This window comes from Oryx dammah, unplaced genomic scaffold, assembly GCF_014754425.2.
Source record: "Oryx dammah isolate SB20612 unplaced genomic scaffold, SCBI_Odam_1.1 HiC_scaffold_15, whole genome shotgun sequence".
NCBI classification, from domain to species: domain Eukaryota; kingdom Metazoa; phylum Chordata; class Mammalia; order Artiodactyla; family Bovidae; genus Oryx; species Oryx dammah.
Genome location: NW_024070199.1, coordinates 4,639,578 through 4,666,622, shown reverse-complemented (window position 1 = coordinate 4,666,622; position 27,045 = coordinate 4,639,578). Strand labels below are relative to the sequence as shown.

At 39.3% G+C, this 27,045-nt stretch overlaps 1 protein-coding gene and 1 non-coding gene across 2 annotated transcripts in view; one reads left to right on the top strand and one right to left on the bottom strand.

Moving 5' to 3' along the window:
• The first annotated feature begins 6 nt into the window (after positions 1-6).
• NAALAD2 (N-acetylated alpha-linked acidic dipeptidase 2) overlaps positions 7-27,045 on the top strand; it is a 51,041-nt gene continuing 24,002 nt past the window's right edge. The window contains exons 1-8 of the mRNA XM_040256512.1: positions 7-79; positions 1,158-1,269; positions 9,587-9,773; positions 11,700-11,801; positions 12,462-12,587; positions 16,443-16,629; positions 21,287-21,380; positions 22,510-22,608. Of these exons, the coding sequence (XP_040112446.1) occupies positions 1,238-1,269; positions 9,587-9,773; positions 11,700-11,801; positions 12,462-12,587; positions 16,443-16,629; positions 21,287-21,380; positions 22,510-22,608 (827 nt within the window). The 5' untranslated portion in view covers positions 7-79; positions 1,158-1,237. The remainder of the gene's footprint in view (positions 80-1,157; positions 1,270-9,586; positions 9,774-11,699; positions 11,802-12,461; positions 12,588-16,442; positions 16,630-21,286; positions 21,381-22,509; positions 22,609-27,045) is intronic.
• Positions 10,555-10,661, bottom strand: LOC120874901. The gene has a single exon (XR_005723742.1). It is a non-coding gene; the product is annotated as a U6 spliceosomal RNA (small nuclear RNA).

Sequence of the window (27,045 nt, the reverse complement as noted above, 5' to 3'; positions counted from 1 at the left end):
GCTCCGTCCGGGCGCCGACAGTACCTGTGGATATTCCTGGCCGCAGCGCTGGCGTCCTTCCTGGCTGGATTTACAGTGGGTAAGTGTGCCGACCCCTGCCCCGGGCGCCAGGCGCCCCTCCACCCTGCGGCTTGCGTGGAGAGAAGCCCCACAGCCTGCGGGGACGGCCGCGGCGCCGCGTCCCAGCCCGACTGGAAGCCGAACACGGTGCATTCTGGCATGCCGAGCTCGGGGCTGCCCTGGTGGCTCAGCTGGTAAAGAATCCGCCTGCAATGCAGGAGACCCCACTCGATTCCTGGGTCGGGAAGATCCGCTGGAGAAGGGATAGGCTCCCACTCCAGTATTCTTGGGCTTCCCTGGTGGCTCAGTCGGTAAGGAATCCGCCTGCAATGCGGGAGACCCCGGTTCCATCCCTGGGTCGGGAAGATGTACTGGAGAAGGGACAGGCTACCCACTCCAGGGTTCTTGGGCTTCTCTGTTGGCTCAGACGATAAGGAATCCACCTGCAATGTGGGAGACCTGGGTTCGATCCCTGGGTTGGGAAGATCCCCTGGAGAACGGAACGGCTATCCACTCCAGGATTCTGGCCTGGAGAACTCCATGGACTGGACAGCCTATGGGGTCGCAAAGAGTCGGACACGACTGAGCGCCTTTGACTCACTCAGGGTACTGTTAAGAGCCGTTGTAAAGAAAATTTAGAGTTGCCATTATTCGCAGGGGTTTAAAGAGATTGTTTAATTTCCAAGAGCTGAAACTTGTAACTGCCTTCTGTGATCATTTATTGCAAAAATCTCTGGGGAATCCTCCCCGTGCGTCGGCCGCTGCGCTGTGAAGCAGACCTCCTTGGGAGAACAAGAAAGATAGAGGCCCCGTGCTCTAATACATAACTCGGGGAAAATGACAAGATTCTCTCTCATCTAAAACTCCTTTAACCAACTCAGAATTACACAGCGAACTTGAAGGTTTTCTGCATTTAGTTTGAATTTTTTGTAGAGCTCCCAGTGATCTGTTTCTCTGTTGGGCTCTTTGTGTTGTTGCTGTTGTTTTTTGAATTTTGGGGTGGGGGGACTTTTAGATTTTATAAAAGTCAAAAGCACTTATTGTGTATGTAATATGCATATGTCTCTGTATCTGCCCCCTACCCCCACCCCACACAGGTTGGCTTAGTAAGCCCCTCAAAGATACGGCCACTTCAGCACACAGTCAGCAGAATTTAAGGCGGAAACTGATATCTGAGATGAAAGCTGATAATATAAAATCATTTCTTCGGTAAGTTTGTTTTGAATAATTGATCTTAAAAATAAGAACTTTGAAACAATGCAGAGTGAAAACTGTTTGAAAACTGATTATATTCATGTGGGTAACCTTCTTTGTGTGAAATGATATAGTGTCATATTAATTCCTGGTAGTTTAAATGTCCCTTTATACCACTCTTAGAGTAAAATCTATTTGAATGTTGCAGAAGTCTTTCTTCCCTGACTTCATGTGCAAAAAAAGTCTTTGGTTTCTTTATTAAGAGATGTTCCAACTTCATGTACTTTGGAGGGCAGCTGAATGTTACTCTCTGTTCCCCAGGCCTGGGTTTAATCAAGGAATTTATTTAAATGTCACGTTCTATCAGGAAGACTCAGATGGTGGTAAACTTTGATTTAGAGAGAAAGAGATTAAAGTTTCAGATTCCACTCACCACAAATTAAACCTTTGTCCCATCTACAAAATTAAGGAACATGAAGAGGACAGAGTGAAAGCAAAAGGATCGGTGCAAAACTCCCAGTGTCTTAGCAAGAAAAAGAATGACATTCAGGGGAGTGATTATGAAGTTCTTGAAGACAGCTATTGTGACATTTATTTCATTAAAGGAAAAAAAAACAGTTTTATTGAGGTATAAGAAAATTAGAGATACCAAGGGAACATTTCATGCAAAGATGGGCCCGATAAAGGACAGAAATGGTATGGACCTAACAGAAGCAGAACATATTAAGAAGAGGTGGCAAGAATACACAGAGGAACTGTACAAAAAACATCTTCACGACCCAGATAATCACGATGCTGTGATCACTCACCTGGAGCCAGACATCCCGGAATGTGAAGTCAAGTGGACGTTAGGAAGCATCACTACAAAGCTAGTGGAGGTGATGGAATTCCAGTTGAGCTATTTCAAATACTAAAAGATGATGCTGTGAAAGTGCTGTACTCAATATGCCAGCAAATTTAGAAAACTCAGCAGTAGCCACAGGAGTGGAAAAGGTCAGTTTTCATTCCAATCCCAAAGAAAAGCAATGCCAAAGAATGTTCAAACTATTGCACAAATATACTCATCTCACACGCTAGTAAAGTAATGCTCAAAATTCTCCAAGCCAGGCTTCAGTAATACATGAACTGTGAACTTCCAGATGTTCAAGCTGGTTTTAGAAAAGGCAGAGGAACCAGAGATCAAATTGCCAACATCCAATGGATCATGGAAAAAGCAAGAGAGTTCCAGAAAAACATCCATTTCTGTTTTATTGACTATGCCAAAGCCTTTGACTGTGTAGATCACAATAAACTATGAAGAATTCTGAAAGAGATGGGAATACCAGACCACCTGACCTGCCTCTTGAGAACTCTGTATGCAGGTCAGGAAGTAACAGTTAGAACTGGACATGGCACAACAGACTGATTCCTAATAGGAAAAGAAGTACGTCAAGGCTGTATATTGTCACCCTGCTTATTTAACTTATGTGTAGAGTACAACAGGAGAAACGCTGGGCTGGATGAAGCACAAGCTGGAATCAAGATTTCTGTGAGAAATACCAATAACTTCAGATATGCAGATGACACCACCCTTATGGCAGAAAGTGAAGAGGAACTAAAAAGCCCCTGGATGAAAGTGAAACAAAAGAGTGAAAAAGTTGGCTTAAAGCTCAACATTCAAAAAATTAAGATCATGGCATCCGTTCCCATCACTTCATGGCAGATAGATGGGGAAACAGTGGAAACAGTGGCTGACTTTATTTTTGGGGGCTCCAAAAATCACTGCAGATGGTGAATGTAGCCATGAAATTAAAAGACGCTTACTCCTTGGAAGGAAAGTTATGACCAAGCTAGACAGCATATTAAAAAGCAGAGACATTACTTTACCAACAAAGGTCCATCTAGTCACGGCTATGGTTTTTCCAGTGGTCGTGTATGGATGTGAGAGTTGGACTATAAAGAACGCTGAGCGCTGAAGAATTGATGCTTTTGAACTGTGGTGTTGGAGAAGACTCTTGAGAGTCCCTTGGACTGCAAGGAGATCCAACCAGTCCATCCTAAAGAAGTCAGTCCTGAATATTCATTGGAAGGACTGATGCTGAAGCCGAAACTCCAATACTTTGGCCACCTGATGGGACGAGCTGACTCATTTGAAAAGACTCTTATGCTGGGAAAGACTGAGGGCAGGAGAAGGGGATGACAGAGGATGAGATGGTTGGATGGCATCACTGACTCAATGGACATGAGTTTAGGCAAACACCGGGAGTTGATGATGGACAGGGAGGCCTGGCATGCTGCGGTCCATGGGGTAGCAGAGTTGGACACGACTAAGCGACTGAACTGAACTGAGCTGAATTTCCATAAAATATACTGCATCCATATAAAGCTTACAATTTGAGAGTATTGACATATGCATAATATACTCAGCCAACCTCCTCAATCAAGAGACAGAAAAATTATATCAAGGCTTTGGTGTTTATTCCTCCTTCACTCTCTATGGATTCCTTTTTATTTTCTAATATTTTATATAAATAGAAACATACAGTATGTGCTCTTCTGTGTCTTTCACTCAGCATAATCAATGATTTTGGAATTCAGCCAGGTTGTTGATTATATCTGTGGAGTACATTGCTTTTTATTGCTGAGTATTATTCTGTTGTATGGATCAGTTCAGTTCAGTTGCTCAGTCGTGTCCGACGCTTTGCAACGCTATGGACTGCTGCACGCCAGGCCTCCCTGTCCATCAACAACTCCCAGAGTCTACTCAAACTCATGTCCTTCGAGTCAGTGATACCATCCAGCCATCTCATCCTCTGTCGTCCCCTTCTCCTTCTGCCCCCACTCCCTCCCAGCATCAGGGTCTTTTCCAATGAGTCAACTCTTTGCATCAGGTGGCCAAAGTATTAGAGTTTCAGCTTCAACATCAGTCCTTCCAATGAACACCCAGGAGTGATCTCCTTTAAAATGGACTGGCTGGATCTCCTTGCAGTCCAAGGGACTCTCAAGAGTCTTCTCCAACACCACAGTTCAAAACCATCAATTATTCGGTGCTCAGCTTCCTTCACAGTCCAACTCTCACATCCATACGTGACTACTGGAAAAACCATAGCCTTGACTAGACGGACCTTTGTTGGTAAAGTAATGTCTCTGCTTTTCAATAGGCTATCTAGGTTGGTCATAATTTTCCTTCCAAGGAGTAAGCGTCTTTTAATTTCATGGCTACAATCACCATCTGCAGTGATTTTGGAGCCCCCCAAAATAAAGTCAGCCACTGTTTCCTCTGTTTCCGTATCTATCTGCCATGAAGTGATGGGACCGGGTGCCATGATCTTAGTTTTCTGAATGTTGAGCTTTAAGCCAACTTTTTCACTCTTTTGTTTCACTTTCATCCAGAGGCTCTTTAGTTCTTCTTCACTTTCTGCCATAAGGGTGGTGTCATCTGCATATCTGAGGTTACTGGTATTTCTCCCAGCAATCTTGATTCCAGCTTGTGCTTCCTCCAGCCCAGCATTTCTCATGATGTACTCTGCATATAAGTTAAATAAGCAGGGTGACAACATACAGCCTTGACGTACTCTTTTTCCTATTTGGAACCAGTCTGCTGTTCCATGTCCAGTTCTAACTGTTGCTTCCTGACCTGCATACAGGTTTATCAAGAGGCAGGTCAGGTGGTCTGGTATTCCCATCTCTTTCAGAATTTTCCACAGTTTATTGTGAGCCATATAGTCAAAGGCTTTGGCATAGTCAATAAAGCAGAAATAGATGTTTTTCTGGAACTCTGTTGCTTTTTCGATGTAGTAGAGTTTATATAGGGCAGTGATTTTAAATTTTGATAAAGTCCAGTTGAACAATTTTTGTCTTATGTTTCATACTTTTGTGTTCTATGTAATCTAACCTATAAGAAGTTGTGAAGATTATTTTTGAAGTTTTATGATTGTAGCCTGCATATTTAGGTCAGTGGTCCACTTCAAGGTAATTTTTCTGTGTAGTATGATATTAGTTGATAATTTTCTAAATAAAAATATGTAATTATTCCTACAAGATTTGTTTAAAAAAACTTTCCCTTTTGAATAGCTTTGATATCTTTGACTAAAATCACTTGACCATAATGGCTTGTTTCTGGATATTATATTTTCTTCTGTCATTGTGTCACTCAGTCATGTCTGATTCTTTTCAGCCCCATGTACTACAGCATACCACGCTTCCCTGTCCTTCACTGTCTCCTGGAGTTTGCTCAGACTTGTGTCTATTGAGTCGATGATGCCATCCAACCATTTTATCCTCTGTCACCCACTTCTCCCGCCTTCAATCTTTTCCAGCACCAGGGTCTTTTCCAATAAGTTGGCTCTTTGCATTAGGTGGCCAGAATATTGGAGCTTCAGCTTCAGCATCAGTCCTTCCAGTGGATATTCAGGGTTGATTTCCTTTAAGATTTCCTTTTGGTCTTGCTGTCCAAGGGGCTCTTGAGAGTCTTCTCCAGCACCACAGTCTGAAAACATCAATTCTTCATTGTTCAGCCTTCTTTATAGTCCAACTCTCACGTTGGTACATGACTGCAAATATCACAGCTTGGACTATATGGACCTTTGTCAGCAAAATATTTTCTTCTGTTGATCTATTCATCTCAGTACCATGTTGTCTTGTTTGGTATAGCTTAATAGTAAGTTGAGTAAAATGAGGTAGAGTTAATCCTACATATTTTGCTTTTTAAAAATTGCTTTGACTATTTTATCTTCATTTTCAAATAAATTTTAAATCAACTTCTCAGTTCTTACCAAAGAAAAAAATGCCTGCTGGAACTTTGATTAAAATTGCATTGAATTTGTGAGCCAATTAGAAAGAGTCTTTTCATCTCTTCATTCATTGTAGGGATGTACTGTGTGTGTTAGTTGCTCAGTCATGTCCAACTCTTTGTGACCTCATGGACTGTGGTCCAGTCCCTGCTAGGCTCCTTTGTCCATGAAATTCTCCAAGCAAGAATACTGGAGTGGGTTGCCATTTCCTTCCCCTGGGGAGCTTCCCAATCCAGGGATCGAACCCCGGTCTCCTGCATTGCAGGTGGGTTCTTTACTATCTGAGCAAACAGGAAAGCCCTAGGGACACACTACAGTTTACTCAGTAGATCCACCTGCCAATGCAGGAGACACAAGGGAAGCCGGTTCAATCTCTGGGTCAGGAAGATCCTCTGGAGGAGGAAATGGCAACCCACTCCACTATTCTTGCTTGGAAAATTCCATGGTCAGAGGAACCTGGTGGGCTGCAGTCCACCAGCTTGCAAAGAGTTGGACACAACTGAGCAAGCACACATACGTGTGCATATGACTGTATTATGACTGATAAAACAGGAGAAAAATTTAGTTGAGATCCACTACAAAGTTTTCCTCTGTTAAAAGAAACACAAAAGAGGAAATAACTTCTCTTGAACATTGTAACATGAATATATGATGTGTGTGGAGCTGCAATGCCCATTTGGGGACCATAAGGAGAAATTCAGTAAAGTTGTTCCCTGATGCTTTTTTTTTTGCACTTCTTTCATTTCAGTGGGTTGATGAAAAGGGGGGAGGCAAACCTTAGTGATTAATCCTTCACCTTAAATGAAGGGAATATACTTCCCTTAACCGCCCCCCCCATTGTAAGAATATTATTTATTCACCAAAGGAAATAAAACAATAGTGAATTATATGAAGCAAAATTTTAAATATCCCCAAGCCCTGGTGGTTTTCTTGTGCATGCAAAAACTTCTGTCTACAAACACATTAATACTTCTTTAGAAAAGTTAGTTTATTTTGTTTGATTGCATCGGGTCTCAGTTGCAGCCCACAGGCTCTTTCCGCATCCTGGGGGCTTCTCCAGTTGTGGTGTGTGGGCTTAGTTGCCCCATGGCACGTGGGATCTTAGTTCCCTGACCAGGGATCAAACTGGCATTATTGCATTGCAAAGCGGATTCTTTTGATTTTTCTTCACTTTCCCTCCATGGGTCTCTCTATTCAAGACCTTTGTTTTGGATTGTCAGCAACTGGTTTGGCCCTTTGAGGCTTCCTATCAGGAATGCTTTAAATCAAAATGCATGTGTGGGAAGGCAGATTATTAATCACGGGACCACAAGGGAAGTCCCGATACTTCCCCCCTCCCCCACAAATATTGTATGTATTAAATATCTGTAACTTGCAGCTTTGATTTAATGATAATAGATGTGGAAAGCTTCACAGAAAAGAAAATGATTGAAGTATCATAATGAATAGTTAATAGCTTACAGGCGGGGAAGGTAAATGACTAGGAGTGGTGTACAGGGATATTTACATAAGTAGGATGATACTTTTGTCTAAGAAAAGATCTTATGCAAAGGCTAAAATGTGTGGTGATTTTAGGAGACCAGTTAGCATATTAAATGATAAGAGTGAAGAAGTTTATAAGGTGAGTGGTGAGAAATGAACCTGGAAAGTGGATCAGATGAAAAAAAGGGTCCAATGTGAACTTTATAATGCAGAATATAAGAAGCCATAGAAGGATTTTAAGCAGTTGATCAGTATGATCAGATGAATGATTTAATTCCACAACGGATCTTCCGGACCCAGGAATCAAACCCAGGTCTCCTGCATTCTAGGCAGATTCTTTACTGACTGAGCTATGAGGGAAACCCTATTAAATTATAAGCAACTTATTTAACTGCTCTCTGTTTCCATATTTGCAAAATGTGGACAATGGAAAAAGGGTGGTTAGGATTAAATCAGAAAGCCCATGTGAAATACCTCATCAGGTTACTAGCGTATAGTAAGTTTCCTGATTTTGCTTTACTCTCTGCCTTTTTGGTTGTTCTATGACTAAAACACCAGTGTATAGAAGTATAATTGCCCTGCTTATGGAGGGAGGGGGTTTGGGAAACTTTTTAAAATATTTACCTCAAGCAAAGCGAATTTCATTTGAAACTATGCTTGTGAAGTTATTTAACTGTTGTGAATCATTTAGACTCAGAACCAAGAGACCATTGCCTAAACTTAGTTCAGCAAATCTGAATTATGTAATTCCTGGATAACAGGCAAGTACTGAGCATTTGGAAATATAAACATAAAGATGCATGAACTTGAACTTCAATGGGATAAATAAACTACTATATACAGTAGGGTGAACACAGCACCAGAAGTGCATGCTAGCACACCTGCCTAACTGGTGTCTGGCAAACATGATGATCTTCAGTTCAGTTCAGTCGCTCAGTCGTGTCCGACTCTTTGCAATCCCGTGAATCGCAGCACGCCAGGCCTCCCTGTCCATCACCATCTCCCGGAGTTCACTCAGACTCACGTCCATCGAGTCAGTGATGCCATCCAGCCATCTCATCCTCGGTCGTCCCCTTCTCCTCCTGCCCCATCCCTCCCAGCATCAGAGTCTTTTCCAGTGAGTCAACTCTTCACATGAGGTGGCCAAAGTACTGGAGTTTCAGCTTTAGCATCATTCCTTCCAAAGAAATCCCAGGGCTGATCTCCTTCAGAATGGACTGGTTGGATCTCCTTGCAGTCCAAGGGACTCTCAAGAGTCTTCTCTAACACCACATCTTAGTTTGAGAATATCTTCACTTCCTGATGAGCAGCAAGAAGTTAGCACCGGTGGCGTAGGGATGTGCCATCCTTCCATCGTGTTTGCTCGTCCCTGAATCCCTGCTGACTGTGTTCAGCACGGGATGTGTTCTTTTCTGAGGAAGCACTGTCAGGACCACCTCAACAATGAACCGACCCGAGGGAGTGGAGCCTCAGAAGAATAAGGAAAAAGAAGACACAGAAATGAAGTGGGGATCAGGGGGCTGATGCCATTCTCAGGCAAAAGCCCAGATCCTAATCCTTGCAGGCCTTTTATTGTTAACTTCTCCTTCCTTGTTTGTGCTCTAGAGATATCTGTTCTTTAGTCCCAGATGTCAAACCTTCAGGCCTTTCATGCTTCTATTTAGCCCTTTGGCTAGTGACGCCCTTTCTCAGCAACCCCTTCAAGACTTTGGTTACTGGTTTTCCATCAGTCACATCAGTACTTCAGCATCTTGTTTTCAAGATGTCTTTCCATGTACTTTTTACTGCTCCCAGCCCTTCACCTGGGGGTGATGAGAAAGTCATTCTTATTTTTCAAAGAAGACCTGTTAATTATAGTACAGGCCTGTGCATAGCATATTCCCTACAAGCACAATGTGAAAACTGCAGTTACACACAAATATTTAAAAACTGGCATATCTAGAAATCCCTAGCTGTGTTTTTTATATCTTGGTTATAGAAATGATACTTAATGTTTAAAATATGAGTTATGCATCTAGAAGAGTTCTTAGGACATTTTCTGAATATAGTCTTTGAATCCCACTTTATTTTCATTTCAGTTCATTTACAAAGCTACCTCATCTGGCAGGAACAGAACAAAATTTATTGCTTGCCAAGAAAATCCAAAACCAGTGGGAGAAATTTGGACTGGATTCAGCTGAGTTGGTGCACTATGATGTTCTCCTGTCTTACCCTAATGAGACAAATGCCAACTACATATCAGTCATGGATGAACATGGAATTGAGGTGACTGATTTACAACATTGTATTAGTTTCGGGTGTACAGAAAAGTGATTCCGTTTTATGTAAATTTTTTTCAGATTATTTCCCATTATAGATTATTATAAGTTATTGAATATTGTTCCCTGTGTTACACAGTAAATCTTCATTACTTCCCTACTTGTTAAGTATCTGTTAGTGTATCTGTTAATCCTGTAGTGCATGCTAAATTGGTTCAGCTGTGTCTGACTCTTTTTGACCCCGTGGATCATACTCTGGCAGGATGCTCTGGCCATGGGATTCTCCAGGCAAGAACACTGGAGTGGGCTGCCATTTCCTCCTTCAGGGGGATCTTCCCGACCCAGGGATCAAACCCGAATCTCTTATGTCTCCTGCCTTGGCAGGCAGGTTCTTCACCACTAGCACCACCTGGGAAGCCTCAGAATATTGGAGTAGGTCGCCATTTCATTCTTTTTTTTTTTTTTTTCCAAAGTGGTTTTTATTTTATTATTTTTTTATTTTTTTACTTTACAATACTGTATTGGTTTTGCCATACATCAACATGGATCTGCCACGGGTGTACATAAGTTCCCACTCCTGAACCCCCCTCCCACCTCCCTCCCCATACCATCCCTCTGGGTTATCCCAGTGCACCAGCCCCAAGCATCCTGTATCCTGCATGGAACCTAGACTGGAGATTCGTTTCTTATATGATATTATACGTGTTTCAGTGCCATTCTCCCAAATCATCCCACCCTCTCCCTCTCCCACAGAGTCCAAAAGTCTGTTCTGTACATCTGCATCTCTTAAAAATATGGAACACTTCACGAATTTGCGTGTCATCCTTGCGCAGGGGCCATGCTAATCTTCTCTGAATCGTTCCAATTTTAGTATATGTGCTGCCAAAGTGAAAACGCCATTTCATTCTTAAGGGGATCTTCCCAACCCAAGGATCAAGGCTGTGTCTCCTGCCTGAGTCTCTTGTGTTGTCTGGTAGATTCTGTACCACTTGAGCCACCCGGGAATTGTTAATCCTATACTCCTACCTATTTTATTCCTTCCCCCATTACTTCCCTGGTGGCTCAGATGGTAAAGAATCTGCTTGCAACGCGGGACACCTGGGTTCGATCCCTGGGTTGGGAAGATTCCCTGGAGGAGGGCATGGCAACCCACTCCAGTGCTCTTATCTGGAGAATCCCATGGACAGAGGAGCTTGGCGGGCTACAGTCCATGGGGTCACAGAGTTGGAGACGACTGAGCACAGCACATCCCTTTCTTCTTTAGTAATCATAAGTTACTTTCTATGTCTATAAACCTTTCTCTTTTGTATATAGATGGATCCATGTTATTTTTTAGATTCCAAATAAAAGTGACGTATTCGTGTCTCTGACTTGCTTCACTTAGTATGATATTCTCTGGATCTATCCCTCTTGCTTGCAAATGGCAGTATTTAATACCCTTTTATGGCTGAGTAATATTCCACTGTATATGTAAATCACATCTTATTAAACCAGCTGTCTGTTAATGGGTACATGGCTTGTTTGCATGTCTTAGCTATTGTAAACTGTGCTGTTTCAAATATTTCGGTGCATGTACCTGTTCAAATCAGAGTTTTTGGTTTCTGTATATATGCCCACAAGTAGAATTGCTAGATCATACAGCAGCTCTATTTTTAGTTTTTTAAAGAGCCTCCATACTGTTCTGTATAGTGGCTGTACCAATTTACATTCCCAGTAACAGTGCAGGAGGGTTCCTTTTTCTCTCCACCTTTTCTAGCGTTTGTTTTACATTTCTCTGTTGCTTAGCAGTGTTGAGCATCTTTTCATGTGCCTAGTCACCATCTGTATGTCTTCTTTAACGAAGTATCTATGGAGGCCTTTTGCCCACAAAATGCATTATTCTTTAGTAGCAATCTGAAATGTTTCTAACTTTATGTGTTTCAATTCTTGCTAGATTTTCAACACATCATACATTGAGCCACCACCAGATGGATATGAGAATGTTAAGAATATTGTACCACCCTATAATGCCTTTTCACCCCCGGGCATGCCAGAGGTAAAATAAAGACACTCAGTTCTTTAAGCCTTTATATAAAAATACCTATGTAAAGGACTAAAACCAAGAAAATTAGGTGGATCATACATGTTAATTCATACTTTGAGACTCCATCCTCTACATAACTTCCCTAAAAACAATTTTTAGAAAAGAAATACTTGAGAACCAGACCCCGATAAGAACATGCCATTCTTTGAAATAACTCAGAAACTGCTGCACGTCTTAATTCAGTAAGGGCGGTAGATACTTTTTAAACTTTTTTCCTTTTGTCCATTGTCTGACTTTGTTATAGATTGATAGATCTGAATTGATAAATCATACCACAGAAGTTCTTAATACCATGGTTGGAAATAACATAGCTACTTTTATTTATAGTATTCTCCGTAGCTCAGTGTACACTAGTAATTTCTTCAAACATTTAAACACTGTTTAAATATTTTAGATATTCTCTCTCTTTTTTTTTTTTTTTAAACTTTCAGGATACTGAAATATTTTAAAAGACTTCTCCAGAATTAGCATGGGTCTGTTTATTAGGCCCAAGACAAGAAAGATAACTTTTTATTATGATGCAATATTAGGGAGCAAACTTCTACTTTGGTTTTCTCTTTAGCAGTGTTTTGTATTTTTGCTCTTGTTTGTTTTTATTTTTATTTCCAACAGGGGGAGCTTGTATATGTGAACTACGCTCGTACTGAAGACTTTTTCAAACTAGAAAGAGAGATGAACATCAACTGCACTGGAAAGATTGTTATTGCCAGATATGGGAGAATCTTCAGAGGAAACAAAGTACGTTGTTATTTGCTTTTCTAAAGGGAAAGATAATATATAACCAGTAAATATAAATGATTTACATCATTTGCATTATGGTTTCCAAAAATTGCCGTTGGTTGGTTTAGTCACTGAGTCGTGTCCGACTCCGTGCAACCCTGTGGACTGCAGCCCACCAGGCTCCTCTGTCCATGGGATTCTCCAGACAGGAATACTGGAGTGGGTTGCCATTTCCTTCTCCAAAATATCTATATATATATATATATATATATATATATATATATTTATAAATTTTTTATTTTCATGGTTGCACAGGAAAATCCTGGGGTTTTATTGTTTGCTTGTCTTTTGTCGTTGTTTTTGCTATCTCGCCTATCTAGAAAGGGAAATTATTCTTCTTAGTTTTATTACCAAAGCTATGTTGTTTTTTTATTAAAATAATGAAATTTTAGATAAACTAAAAAATGAAAATCCATATATTCCTCAACTTATTCATTGCCCAGATGTAATGAATTCTTAATAGGTCTTTTCAGGCCTGATTTTGTGAAATATGAATGTATGTCTTCATATACTCATTTTACGTAATTTCTTCCTTTTTTTTTTTTTCACAAAGAGGGCATCAGATACTACATATTGTATAAATTTACTTTTTCACTCAATAATAACTCAGAGGTCAGCACATTGAGAGTTATATAATAAGATGGTTAAGAGTATAGGGTGCTAGATCTGTGTAACCTGGCTTCCCGTCTGGTGTGAATTCCCTGTGCTCTAGATCTTTTCCTGTGAGCAAGTTACTTAACCTCTCTGTGCCAGTGTTTCTTCTTACGTGAAATAGGAATGCTAATAATAACATTAATCTCCTAGAATCCACAGTAGGATTTATCAACCTTACATTTAAAAGCACTTAGGATAGTTATTGGTACTGAGTAATTTCTTGTAATTGCTTATTAAGTAAATGCCTCATTTTGTAAATATCTTTATTTGTTTGGCTGTACCGAGTTTGAGCTTCCCTGGTGGCTCAGAGGGTAAAGCGTCTGCTTGCAATGCGGGAGACCTGGGTTCGATCCCTCGGTTGGGAAGATCTCCTGGAAAAGGAAATGGCAACCCACTCCAGTACTCTTGCCTGGAAAATCCCATGGACAGAGAAGTCTGGTAGGCTACAGTCCATGGGGTCGCAAAGAGTCAGACACAACTGAGTGACTCTACTCACTTCACCGAGTTTTAGTTGCAGCACACGGGGTCTCTAGCGTGGCACTTGAGCTCTCATAACCAGCATGTGGGATCTAGTTCCCTGACCAGGGATCACGCCTGGGCTCCCTGCATTGGGAGCTCTGAGTCTTGGCCACTGAACCATCAGGGAAGTTCCTCCCTCATCATTTTAGATGGCTATGTATTATTTCACAGAATTATTAGGCAATTTATTTAACCATTCCACTTGTCTTGTCTTAAATTTGTTACTATTAACAAATATTTATGTTGTGAGCATCTTTGTCCATATGTACTTGAACATTTGTATGAGGATTTTTGTAATATAGATTCACTCCTAGAAGCTGAATGGCTAAATCCTAGTGTACAGTTGACTCAAATCTGTGACAACATAGATTTGAACTATGTGAGTCCACTTGTACATGGATATTTTCAATAGTTAATAATAGTATTATACAGGTATTACATGGGCTTCCCAGGTGGCTCAGCGGCCTGCTAATGCAGCAGACACACAGGAGGTATGGGTTCAGTCTCTGGGTCAAGATCTCCTGGAGTAGAAAAGGGCAACCAACTTCAGTATTCTTGCCTAAAAGTCCCATGGACAAAGGAGCTTGGCAGGCTACAGTCCACAGGGTCGCAAAGAGCTGAACAGGAATGGGAAACTATGCACCCATTCACACAGTTTCTACAAGGTCAGAGGCTGGTTAAAACCACAGGTGCAGACAAACGGAGAATACAGAGGGCCAAGCCTTTGTACGTTATTTCAAAAGTTTGATGGGCATCATAGATTTGTACTTCAAAAAAGTTTATCAGATATTACTTTTTCTCGTCTTTGTCTGAATACTGGGAAGTGTTTTAGCTGATTGATGGTTATCTATCTTTCATTATACTACTTCTGGTAATCAATAATTCAGTACCTTACAGGATACATTTTCCTATTTGTGGTCAGTTTGAATTGTTAGAAAAATATTTTAAAAAACACTGGGCGATGTTTCAGACACTAAGTTCGGGGTAGATTTTCTTCTTTTCTTTCTCTTCTTCTCTTCTGCCCCGGCTCTCTGCAGTGAGATGATGGAATGTTAACCATTGGACCACCAGGGACTTCACCTGTGTAGAATTTTAAATTAGCTTTCTTAGCTCCACAGACATTTACATCATCTTAAGTCTGTGGTCTGGAGGAAGCACAAGCTGGAGTCAAGATTTCTGGGAGAAATATAAATAACCTCAGATATGCAGATGACACCACCTTTATGGAAGAAAGTGAAGAGGAACTAAAGAGCCTCTTGATGAAAGTGAAAGAGGAGAGTGAAAAAGTTGGCTTAAAGCTCAACATTCAGAAAACTCAGATCATGGCATCCAGTCCCATCACTTCATGGCAAATAGATGGGGAAACAGTGGAAACAGTGGTTGACTTTATTTTTCTGGGCTCCAAAATCACTGCAGATGGTGATTGCATCCATGAAATTAAAAGATGCTTACTCCTTGGAAGGAAAGTTATGACCAAGCTAGACAGCATATTGAAAAGCAGAGACATTACTTTGTCAACAAAGGTCCATCTAGTCAAGGCTATGGTTTTTCCAATGGTCATATATGGATGTGAGAGTTGGACTATAAAGAAAGCTGAGCACTGAAGAACTGATGCTTCTGAACTGTGGTGTTGGAGAAGACTCTTGAGAATCCCTTGGACTGCAAGGAGATCCAACCAGTCCATCTTAAAGGAGATCAGTCCTGGGTGTTCATTGGTACTGATGTTGAAGCTGAAACTCCAATATTTTGGCCACCTGATGGGAAGAGCTGACTCATTTGAAAAGACCCTGATGCTGGGAAAGATTGAGGGCAGGAGGGGAAGGGGATGACAGAGCATGAGATGGTTGGATGGCATCACCGACTCGATGGACGTGAATCTGAATGAACTTTGGGAGTTGCTGATGGACAAGGAGGCCTGGCCTGCTGCGGTTCATGGGGTCACAAAGAGTTGGACATGATTGAGCGACTGAACTGAACTGAAGTCTATGGTGTTCTAAACGCTGGAGAGTGTGCGTGCTCAGTCGCCTTGGTCATGTCCACCTCTTTGTGATCCAGTGGACTGTAGGCCAGCAATCTTCTCTGTCCATGGGAGTTTCCAGGCAAGAATACTGGAGTGGGTTGCCATGCTCTCCTCCAGAGGATCTTCCTGACCCAGGAATAGAACCCACATATGCATTGCCTCCATTGCAGGCAGATTCTTTATCATTGAGCCACCTGGGAAGCCCAAACACTGAGGGATAGATAGTTAAAGTGAGTTAGACAAGGTCCTTGTTCTCAAAAATAGTAGTAGAGAAGAAAGATGTTTAAAAGTTATTTTATAATGCTTTGATCCATCTTGTAATATAATCGTATATACAATATAGAAGATGTGTAGAAAAGAGAGACATTAATTTTGCAGTTTTAGGTATAATAGGAATGCTTCACAGAAAAGGTAATAACTTGTTTGGAGTTATGTTGAATAAATGTGAGTTGTTAAGTCTACCTAGTCAGAAATCGTATTCAAGCCAAAAAGAACTGATTGTTACCAGTGTGATAATAAAAGTGTGTAAGTTTCCTTATGTTATTAAATTGGTTTTATTTTACATGGGTAAGTCAGTCTTTTGCCATTTCTACATTATGGATTGCTTATTGCCCCTGCAGGTTAAAAATGCCATGTTGGCAGGAGCCAAGGGAATCATCTTGTACTCAGATCCAGCTGACTACTCTGCTCCTGGGGTACAGCCATATCCCAAAGGGTGGAACCTTCCTGGAACTGCAGCCCAGAGAGGGAATGTGTTAAATCTGGATGGTGCTGGTGACCCCCTCACTCCAGGCTATCCAGCTAAAGGTAATAGATGAGCCTGTTATGGCCCACTCATTTTTGCAAAAATATTATTTGTCCTTAAAGAAGGCGTAAAAGTAAGCATCTATAGAATACCATTAAAATTGTGCACAGTTGTATTTCGGATTGCAACTGCTAGGAATTTAAAAAATTTTCCCTTTTATTATTTCAGCTTTAAGTTTCCATGAAGTGTGGACGTGGAGTGGGGCGCAGACAGTTCAGTTCTCTTCTGCCTTTAGTAGAGGTTGAAGAACACATGTCCAGAGTAATACTATTCTTACCAAACTAGAACTTAGGGTTTCTGAACTGTGTAATGATTTTATTTTTCTATAGATCACATATTTTTATTTTTGAAAATATCAATGAGTTTTTTTGTGTGATTTAATATGTAAAATGTGAACGGTTTTCACATTTGTGTAACCATATCCACAATCAAGATAATGAACATGTCCCTTACCCTGAAAACGTTCATCTCATCTTTTTGTGATGCCTTCCTCTCAACCCCACTCCCTCCCTGCCAATCCCTAGGAACCACTGATTTGCCTTCTGTCTAGTATAATTGTTTTGAGCTTCAGCTATGCTGATGTCTGTGTCAATATTTCAGTTCTTTTTGTCGTGGTTGTTGAATGGTATTCCATTGAATGGATACTGCACAGTTTGTTTATTTGTTTACTTTTTCTTGGGAATTTAGATTGCTTTAAGTTTTGGAGATATTACACATAAAATTGCCACGAACAGTTGTATGCACGTCTTTATATGTATATATACTTTTGTCTTTCTTGAGTAAATGAATAGAAATGGCATGGCTGGATAACATGATGGTTGATCTTCAAATTGTTTTCCAAAGTGGTTGTACCATTTTGCGTTCTAGCAGCTGTGTGTGGTGAGTGTTCCATTTGCTGCATCCTTGCCAGTGCTTAGTATGGTTGATCTTTTTAACTTTACATTCTAATCGATATAAAAGTCTCCAAGTTACAATTCTTTTTCAAAGTTTTGGTAGCTATTCTGGTTCCTTCCCATATGAATTTTAGAACTGGCTTATCAATTTCTACCAAAAAGTCTCCTGGGAAGTTGATTGAGGTTGAATTAAATCTATGTCAGTTTTGGGAAAATTGATATTTTAAAATATGGGATCTTCTGACCCATAAACATGGTACAGCTCTCGATTTACTTAGGTATCCATAACTTTCTCTCAGCGCATTTGTTGTTTCGTTGTACAGACCATGTGTATCTTTTTTCACATTTATCCATAATAATTTCATAGTGTTATTCTTTTTTAAATTACATTTTAAATTTCAATTTCCAGTTGGCCACTGTTAGTAGATGGAAATGTTGTTTCTAGAGGAAACATACTGATCTTGTGTATTGATTTTGTATTCTGTAAACTTATCAGTAATTAGTTCTGCTAGGGTTTTGTGGATTCCATCAGCTTTTGTATAGGTGATCATGTCATATGCACATAAAGAGAGTTTTATTTCTTTGTTTCTATTCTGGATGCCTTTTCTTTTTCTTTCCTTATTGTAGTATCTGGTACTTCTAGAACATTGCTGTAAAAAGTTGTTAGAGCAGATATCCTTGCCATGTTCCTGCCCCAAAGACTGTCTCTGTCTTTCTCTGTTAAGTAGGATCTTAGCTATAGGGTTTTTGTTTTTTTTTTTCAGATTTTATAGATTCTTTTTTATCAAATTGAGGAAGTTCACTTCTATCTTAAAGTGCTATGAATTTTTATCTTAGCACATTTATCTCATTTGACTAGCAATGTGTACTGAATTTTGTCAGAATCTTTTACTGTACCTAATGAAATGATCTTAAATTGTTCTTATCTATGTTTTTCTTCAATTATCCCTATTGATTTGAGGGGGTGCACCCCATGCAGCTTATTGGATGTTTTCGAATAAGGTATTAAAGGCAGGCCATGCTTGTAAAGACAGAATCCTAACCACTAGGCTACCAGGAAATTCCCCAGATTGATTTTTGAGTGTTAAACCGAAACAACCTGGGATAAACTCTATTGGAATATTCTTTTTTTTTTTTTTAATTATTTATGACTACTCAGTCTTCATGGCTGTGTGCAGGCTTTCTCTAGTTGCAGTGAGCGAGGGCTACTCTCAAGTTGCAGTGCAGAAGCTTCACATTTCAGCACCTTCTCGTTGAGGAGCACAGACTCTACGTACACGAGCTTTAGCAGTCATGGCACTCAGGCTCAGTAGTTGTGACACAAGGGTGTAGCTGCAGCATGTGTGATCTTCCTGGAGCAGGTGCTGAACTCTTGCTGCTGCACTGGCAGGTGGATTCTTAACCACTGGACCACCAGGGAAGTCCTCATTGTATTATTCTTTTATGTAATATTGGTATATTACTGGATTTGTGCTAAAAATTTTGCTAAGAATGTCTTTAATAATAACGGATATTGTCCTATCAATTTACTTTCTGTCTCATTTTGGTAGCAGTAACACTGACTTCATGGAATGAATTAAAAATTACTTCATCTTCTTCATTTTTCTGCAAGTGTTTATGTAGAATGGGTTTGATTTTGTCTGTAAATGTGGCTCAGTGGTAAAGAATCCACCTACCAATGCAAGAGACGCCAGAGATGCAGGTTTGATTCCTGGGTCGGGAAGATCCCCTGGAGGAGGAGATGGCAACCCACTCCAGTATTCTTGCCTGCAGAGTCCCATGGAGAGAGAAGCCTGGTGGGCTACAGTCCATGGGGTTGCAAAGAGTCAGACGTGACTGAGCAACTGAGTGTGACATGGCATGGTGTAGAATCTTTCAGTGAATTGATATGGGCCTGGTATTTTGTTGGTAGAATGTTTTCAACTGCAAATTAAATTTCTTCAGTAGGTATATGGCTGTTTACATTATGTATTTAATCTTGAGTGAGATTTGCTAGTTTAAGATTTTGTCCATTTCATCTAACTTGTTAAATTTATAGGCATATAGTTGTTTGTAATATTTTCCTTTCTTCTCTCTCTCTCTTTTCTGAAGGTACTGGAGTGCTATTCTCTCTGATATTGATGGTTTATATCTCTTTTCTGTTCTTGATATGTCTTGCAAGGGATTTATCAATTTTGTTAATTCACTCAGAGAACCAGCTTTGGATTTCGTTGATAATTTCTATCATTTGTCTGTTTTCTATTTCTAACATTTCTGCTCTTTAGTAGGATATATCCTTTCTCCTGCTCATTTTTGCTTCATTTGCTCTTATTTTTTCAGTTTCTTAAAGTGGAATCTGATGTAACTTGTTTGAAACCTCTCTTTTTTCTAAGATAGTTGTTTTAATGCTCTAGAAAACTCTATTTTGGCTGAAACCACAAGTCCCGATTAGAATTTAAGCCTGACAATACTTTTCATCTTCCTTTAAGGAGAATATTGTTATTATTTGAGTAAGAAATTTTCACTTATTCCCAATACCACTTAGTTCAGTCACTCAGTTGTGTCTGACTCTTTGCAACCCCATGGACTGTAGTACACCAGGTTTCCCCGTCCATCATCAATCCCGGAGTTTACTCAAATTCATGTCCGTCAAGTCAGTGATGCCATCCAACCATCTCATCCTCTGTCCTCCCCTTCTCCCTCTGCCTTCAGTCTTTCCCAGCATCAGGGTCTTTCTCAGTGAGTCAGTTCTTCACATCAGGTGGCCAAAGTATTGGAGCTCCAGCTTCAGCATCAGTCCTTCCAATGAATATTCAGGACTGATTTCCTTTAGGATGGACTAGTTGGATCTCCTTGCAGATCAAGGGACTCTCAAGAGTCTTCTCCAACACCACAGTTCAAGAGCATCAATTCTTCAGTGCTCAGCTTTCTTTATAATCCAACTCTCATATCCATTTTGGACTACCGGAAAAACCATAGCTTTGACTAGATGGACCTTTGTTGGCAAAGTAATGTCTCTGCTTTTCAATATGCTGTCTAGGTTGGTCATCACTTTCCTTCCAACGAGTGAGTGTCTTAATTTCATGGCTGCAATCACCATCACAGTGATTTTGGAGCTCAGAAAAATAAAGTCAGCCACTGTTTCCACTGTTTCCCCATCTGTTTGCCATGAAGTGATGGGATCCAATGCCATGATCTTGGTGTTCTGAATGTTGAACTTTAAGCCAACTTTTTGACTCTCTTCTTTCACTTTCATCAAGAGTCTCTTTAGTTCCTCTTCATTTCTGCCATAAGGGTGGTGTCATCTGCATATCTGAGGTTATTGATATTTCTCCCAGCAATCTTGATTCCAGCTTGTGCTTCTTCCAACCCAGCATTTTGCATTCCCTTCAGTTCTTTTTTTTACAGTTCTTTCTAATTTCAGAATCTGGGACACATTTTCCAGGTATTTAGTTAACTGAAGCTTCTCTAAAAAGGATTCAAGATATCCTTAAGGAAATAAAATATTCTTGGAAAATTCAAGAGAATTACATGAACTGTCAAAGCAAATATAGGAATCTGTAATCCCTGTAATTGAATTTATATTAAAATGTAAATGATTTAATTTTTTACTGTCAAATTTAAATAAACCATATTGGATAAAACAGTCAGTTGGTTTGGGGGAACTTTAAAATTTTGCATATAATATCAAACATATAGCAAATCTACATTAGTAATAACAGGAATTCTTTTATACCCTTTGCTCAATTCTTCATTTGTTTTCCTCTTATGCAATTGATTTCTGCAGAATATACCTTCAGACTTGATGTTGAAGATGGAGTGGGAATTCCCCAAATCCCTGTACATCCCATTGGATATAATGATGCAGAAATATTATTACGGTATAGTTTTCTAGTTGTATCTGAGAATAAGATATATATTACACTAAACATCTATTTTCTCTTCTAAAACCTATGTTAAAAGTGAAGTCTTGTATGAGAATTGACTCCTGAAGTAGGAAATATAGAACACATCTTTTTTTCTGTAAGGAAAGAGCAGTTTATTAAATAAGAAATAATAAGAAAACATTCCTGTATTTGCTACAAATGAAAGTGTCAAAAGGAAAAACTCTGTCTAAAGATAAAAATATTGACTTGAGATTTTTCAAGCAGTTAGGTTATGTTAGGTATTTGTATTTGACCTGCCTTTCAAAAATGTGGTGATGCCCACAACTCACTGGATGTGTAAACTTACACCAGTTACCCAATCTTTCTCTGATTCAGGTTCCTTCTCTGAAATGAAGACAGAACTAGTTTCTGCCTGATAGAGTTATTATGACTAGATGAAATCATTATATAAATATCATAGGAAAAACATTCAGTCAGTGTTTGCTATTACTGTATTATATAACTGTTGGTTCCTTTTCAGATTTCCTAATGTCTATTTTTTGTTGAATGTATGTACAAATGCAATTCAGTAATTGTTTTTTGAGTGGCTACTGTGTAACCAGCAGCTTTTCTAGAAATTAATTTCTTCTTCTCCTTAATTTCATATGTTTAGGATTTCTTGAACCTAATGCTTCTCTATGTAAATAATTAAAGTCAGAAGCAGAGAGGCTGATGCACTGATGTTTCCCATTCCCCCTCACTATTTTGGTTGTTTTTTCCTTAGCTCTTTTTTTGGTGGGAGGCTGTGCTGTGAAGCACATAGGATCTTAGTTCCTCAACCAGGGCTTGAACCCAGGCCTAGGCAGTGAGAGGCCAGCTCATAACCTCTGGACTGCCATGGAATTCCTCTCCTTAGCTCTTACCACTAGCATATCACATTTTACTTATGTATCTCAGTTATGGTTCTCTCGCTAGGATGTAAGTTCTGCAAGGGAAGGAAATTTTACAGTTCCCAGCACTTAGTAAACCCTCAATATATATTTGTTAAATGTCTGAATAAAACCTCATCAGCATACTTTGTGATTTCTTTTAGAAATTGTGATGCTCAGCCTTTTTTTCTGTCATTTTCATTTTCTCTTGACAGCTATTTGGGAGGAATTGCTTCACCAGAAGAGAGCTGGAAGGGAGGTCTTAACGTGAGTTACAACATTGGGCCTGGCTTTATAGGACACGATTCTTTCAGGTAGTTTTATGTTACCTTCGTATCCTAGTAAAAGTTTACATATTTTATGGAAAAATGTCAAGATAATTGTTCTGCCAGTTTTGTTTTGCTTATCTTTTTTTTCTCATTTTTCATAGTGAATAATTATCATTTAGAAGTACTTAGAGCTTCCCTCGTGGCTCAGATGGCAATGCAGGAGACCTGGTTTCAATCCCTGAGTTGGGAAGATCCCCTGGAGAAGGAAATGGCAACCCACTCCAGTATTCTTGTCTGGAAAACCCCATGGACACCGGAGGCTGGCAGCCTCCAGTCCAAGAGGTCTGCAAAGAGTTGGACATGACTGGGTGACTAAGCAAAAGAATTACTTATGGAATGATGTATTAAATTCTTCTTCCAACAGGGATATCACAACATTTGTTTTTTACATCTCAAAAATTGCTACATCTGAGTTACAGGTTTAACATTTTAACTCTCGTCTCTTTTTTTTCTAAAGTATTTATTTGGCTGTGGCAGGTCTTGGTTGCGGCATGTGGTACTGTCCCTGTCCAGGGACTGAGCTAGGGGTCCCTGCACTGGGAGCGTGGAGTCTCAGCCACTGGACCACCAAGGGAGTCCCTTAACTTCCCTCTTTACCTAACGTTTTTAAATAGCTCTTCAGATAGCTGTCAAAATGCTATGCATGTAAAGCACTAGCTTAACTTAAAGGAAGGAGTAAAAGAGAAGAGAGACAGGTTCCAGCCTTTTTACTGATCACTTCCTATGTGTGTGGGTTAAATAAGTTAAAATGGGTATGCATATAATTGTTATAAGGCTCAATACACTTATTTTAGTTATTATTGTTATCAACCCATGATAGCACCTTTGAGGAGGCATGATCATAGAATATGTTTCATTGAGCTTAATTTTACAGAAAGAATAAGTTTTCCAGTGGATCAAGTTAGGCAGGAAATGTCAGTGGCAGAGAACAGCTTGTCCAGAGTTGTAGAACATCATGGCATGATCAGAACTTTAAGTACTTTAATTTGCTTGAAAGGTAGAGAGGAAGGGAAACTTAAAAACTGATGAATTGCAGAAAATATAGCTGTTTTTATTAAGACAAAATTATTAAGTCAGTCTTGTTCACTAGAAATTTACTTAACAATATGAAATTATATTCTGAGAATGTCTTTTAATTTCTATTAAAAGTTTTATTTCAGATCTTTTAAATTATTGCTGCTGACAAGTGTTCAGCCATGTCCGACTTTTTGCAACCCCATGGACTGTACCCCGCCAGGCTCCTCTGTCCATGGGATTTTTCCAGGCAAGAATACTGGAATGAGTTGCCATTTCCTTCTCCAGGGGATCTTCCCAACACGAGGATCAAACCTGGATCTCTTGCATCTGCTACACTGGTAGACAGATTCTTTACCATTAGCACCACCTGGGAAGCCCTTTAAAGTATTAGGAGTTCAGTTTTATTTTATAGGAATTTTAGAAATATTTTTATGTAAGTGCTTATTTATCTCTGTCTCTCAATTAGAATGGACTTCTTTTAATATGAGACTTTATTATCTAATTATTAATACTCTGGAGGTACACAATGAAAGATATATGCCTTTCTGATTTATGAACAGAAACATACAAACACAGAGAAATCAATAAACACATAGCTACTGTCACAGTTCAAGAGTAAGCTCAGAAACAGAACATCTCCCTGGTGAAGATATCAAAAAGCTGTCCATCTTTACCATGAGCAAAAATCCCTATTTGATTTGAACTCAAAATGGGCAAATACACAATTCAAAAAAAAATAATTGCTAAAAACAAGACTCAGTGTCATTTCTCATCTAAGAGATCTTAATAATAAGGTATTGATCAACTTATAGAGATTACCAAATGATAAGACCTGAAACCAAATTCTTTACCATTGCCACCACAAATGGGTTTAACTTATCTGCTGTAAGCAAACTAGAAACATAAACAAAACACAGAATCAGTAGAAAAAAATAAGTTGGAGATAAAGTGATTCAGCCAAGTTAAAACTTTATTGCTGCTTGGAATGTATATCTGAGAGTCAAGGAAGAAGTGTCTGGGTTTAAGCTGCCCATTCCTGGCTCTCCAAGAAGAATCCATTGTACATCTCAGTGGGACTTCCAGAAATGATAAAGGATGACTTTTTTCCTTATGTAAAACCATAATTCTCATACGAATACAAAATGAGTTTGTGTAAAAATTTTATTTAATGCAATCAAGGGAACCTGAAAGGAGTTAAAAGCTGGTTCAAAGGAGAATTCAAAGATGATACAAAAAATAAGCTCTGTAGGAATGCTGCAGTAAGTATGCTTAATAGCTGAAAAATTGATTTCTTTCACATTAGGAAAGGAAAGTTTATGAGAGAAATTGTGCATTTCAGTGGACATGAATTATTTGTATTACCAGATTTCCACAAGTTAAATTCTGTCTCTGTAGAGTTTTTTAACAGTCTTATCAAGCAAAGACTTTGATAGGCAGAAGTAACTCTGATATGTGAGCTGAGTTTGTTCTCAGATTTCTCCTGTGTTTCCCTATATAAGAGGATATTCATTCCTTTCACAAATAGTTATTGAGCATTTACTGTACCCTGGCACTGTTCTGGGCACTGGGGATTCAGCAGTGTACAAAACAGGCTAAAACCCCTGCCGTCTGGAGTCTATATTCTTGAATTCAGTTTATTTGGAACGTAATGAATTTGAAGTGATAGTAGGACTTTATGGGCCATTATGTGTAATTTAATCTTATAGGCAACATCCCTTTAGTGATTAACTTGTAATAAAATACAACATGTTCTTCCCTGTTACAAGGCGGGGAAGGAAAAGGCCCATTTGAGTCAAATTGCCCCCAGGACAGGTCTTGTGATGGTGCCAGATTGGAGGCTCAGGTTTTGGAAGGTTCAGATATAGCACAGGGGTTCCTTGTGTCTGTATGCCTGCATCCCTGGCCGATGTCCATTGTCATTCAGATTCCTGGCAAGTCAAATTCCCTCAGCATAGAATCCCAAATTGAAGATCAAATTCCTCTGGAAATCATTTCTGTCGACGGTAAAGCAGGAGATGCCCCAAAGTCAATTGCCCAAGTTGTCCAGAATTTCAGGAACTTCATTTGCAGAGCCCACAGTGTTCTTGCTGACCCACTGGAAACCATAGCAGTACTTCTCTATGTAATTCTTTCAGGTACTTCTGGAGTCAGTGATACTAAAAACTAGAAAAATATAGAGATTAAAGATACAGATGACCTTCTTGGAGAATCTGAGCAGATAGCTAGTTTATTTTCCATTTAGATTAAAATAGATTGTCTTCTCTCATTCCTCATTGTTACAGCATTCTTTTATTTTCTTCATTTAATTGCATATGTCAGTGAAGTTGGGTTTCTTACTAGTAGATCTTAGGCTCATATATTTAGAAACATGCTAAAGAATACTTTTGCTTTTTGCTATTAATTTTTATCATTCAGAAGCAAAAATAAAATCTTTTACCAAATGTCTTAAAATGCAGAACAACACCCATTGATTAGTTTTCCCCTAAAGGCACTTTTTAGTTGAATACTATTCATGAATTATATACACATTCAGAATCACAATGTACTTTTGGGCGGGGGTGGGGGAAACACCAGAATCTACACTTAACAATATACAGGATTTGATGTGTTAGTTCTTGCATTCAAAAATGAACTAAAAAGTAGAAAGTTCTGCCTGTGCACTTCCTATGAACCTGCCATAGATTAAAAATTTTTGTTCCCCTCTGATAAAGAGGCTCAACATTTTCCCATGTCAGTTCGGCTTTATAAAATGTGAATGGCATTTTTTTTTATCATTTTCTGATCTTGATTGTACTTTCCTGTGAATTCTGGTTTGGTTAATTACAATCGATGAATGAATATTTAAAAGGCAGGCCCAGATCAGAATCAACAGTGATGGCCTGGAACAGTTTCATCATATAGCTGTCTTATACATTTTAGCAGGTGTTTCTCAAACTGCCATTTAACAATAGAGTTTATCATGTTTCTTGTAGGCAGCACTCAATCAGCTCTTTAACAGTATACTGATGGACCATTTTGATAATCTTGGAAAATGTTAACTGAATATCAGGAATTAATATTACTATAAAACAAATTAAAAATAAGCTTCTCTGGAGACTTCCCTGGTGGTCAATGACTAAGACTCTGAGCTCACAATGCAGGGGGCCCGGGTCCAGCCCCTGATCAGATCTCACATGCCGCCACTAAGATCTGGTGCAGCCAAATGAATAAATATATATTTTTTAAATTAGGCTTCTTTGACCTTTAATAGGTCAAAGGCTCTCTCCCTTATTTTTGTAATTGCGTAGCATATATTTAAAAAGTTTAGAATGAATACACAAGCTGTGTTTAATAATAGAATATTTTGAACTTTAAATATCAACAATAGAGCTATGAGGGAGGAAAAATATAAAATATTGATGTTTG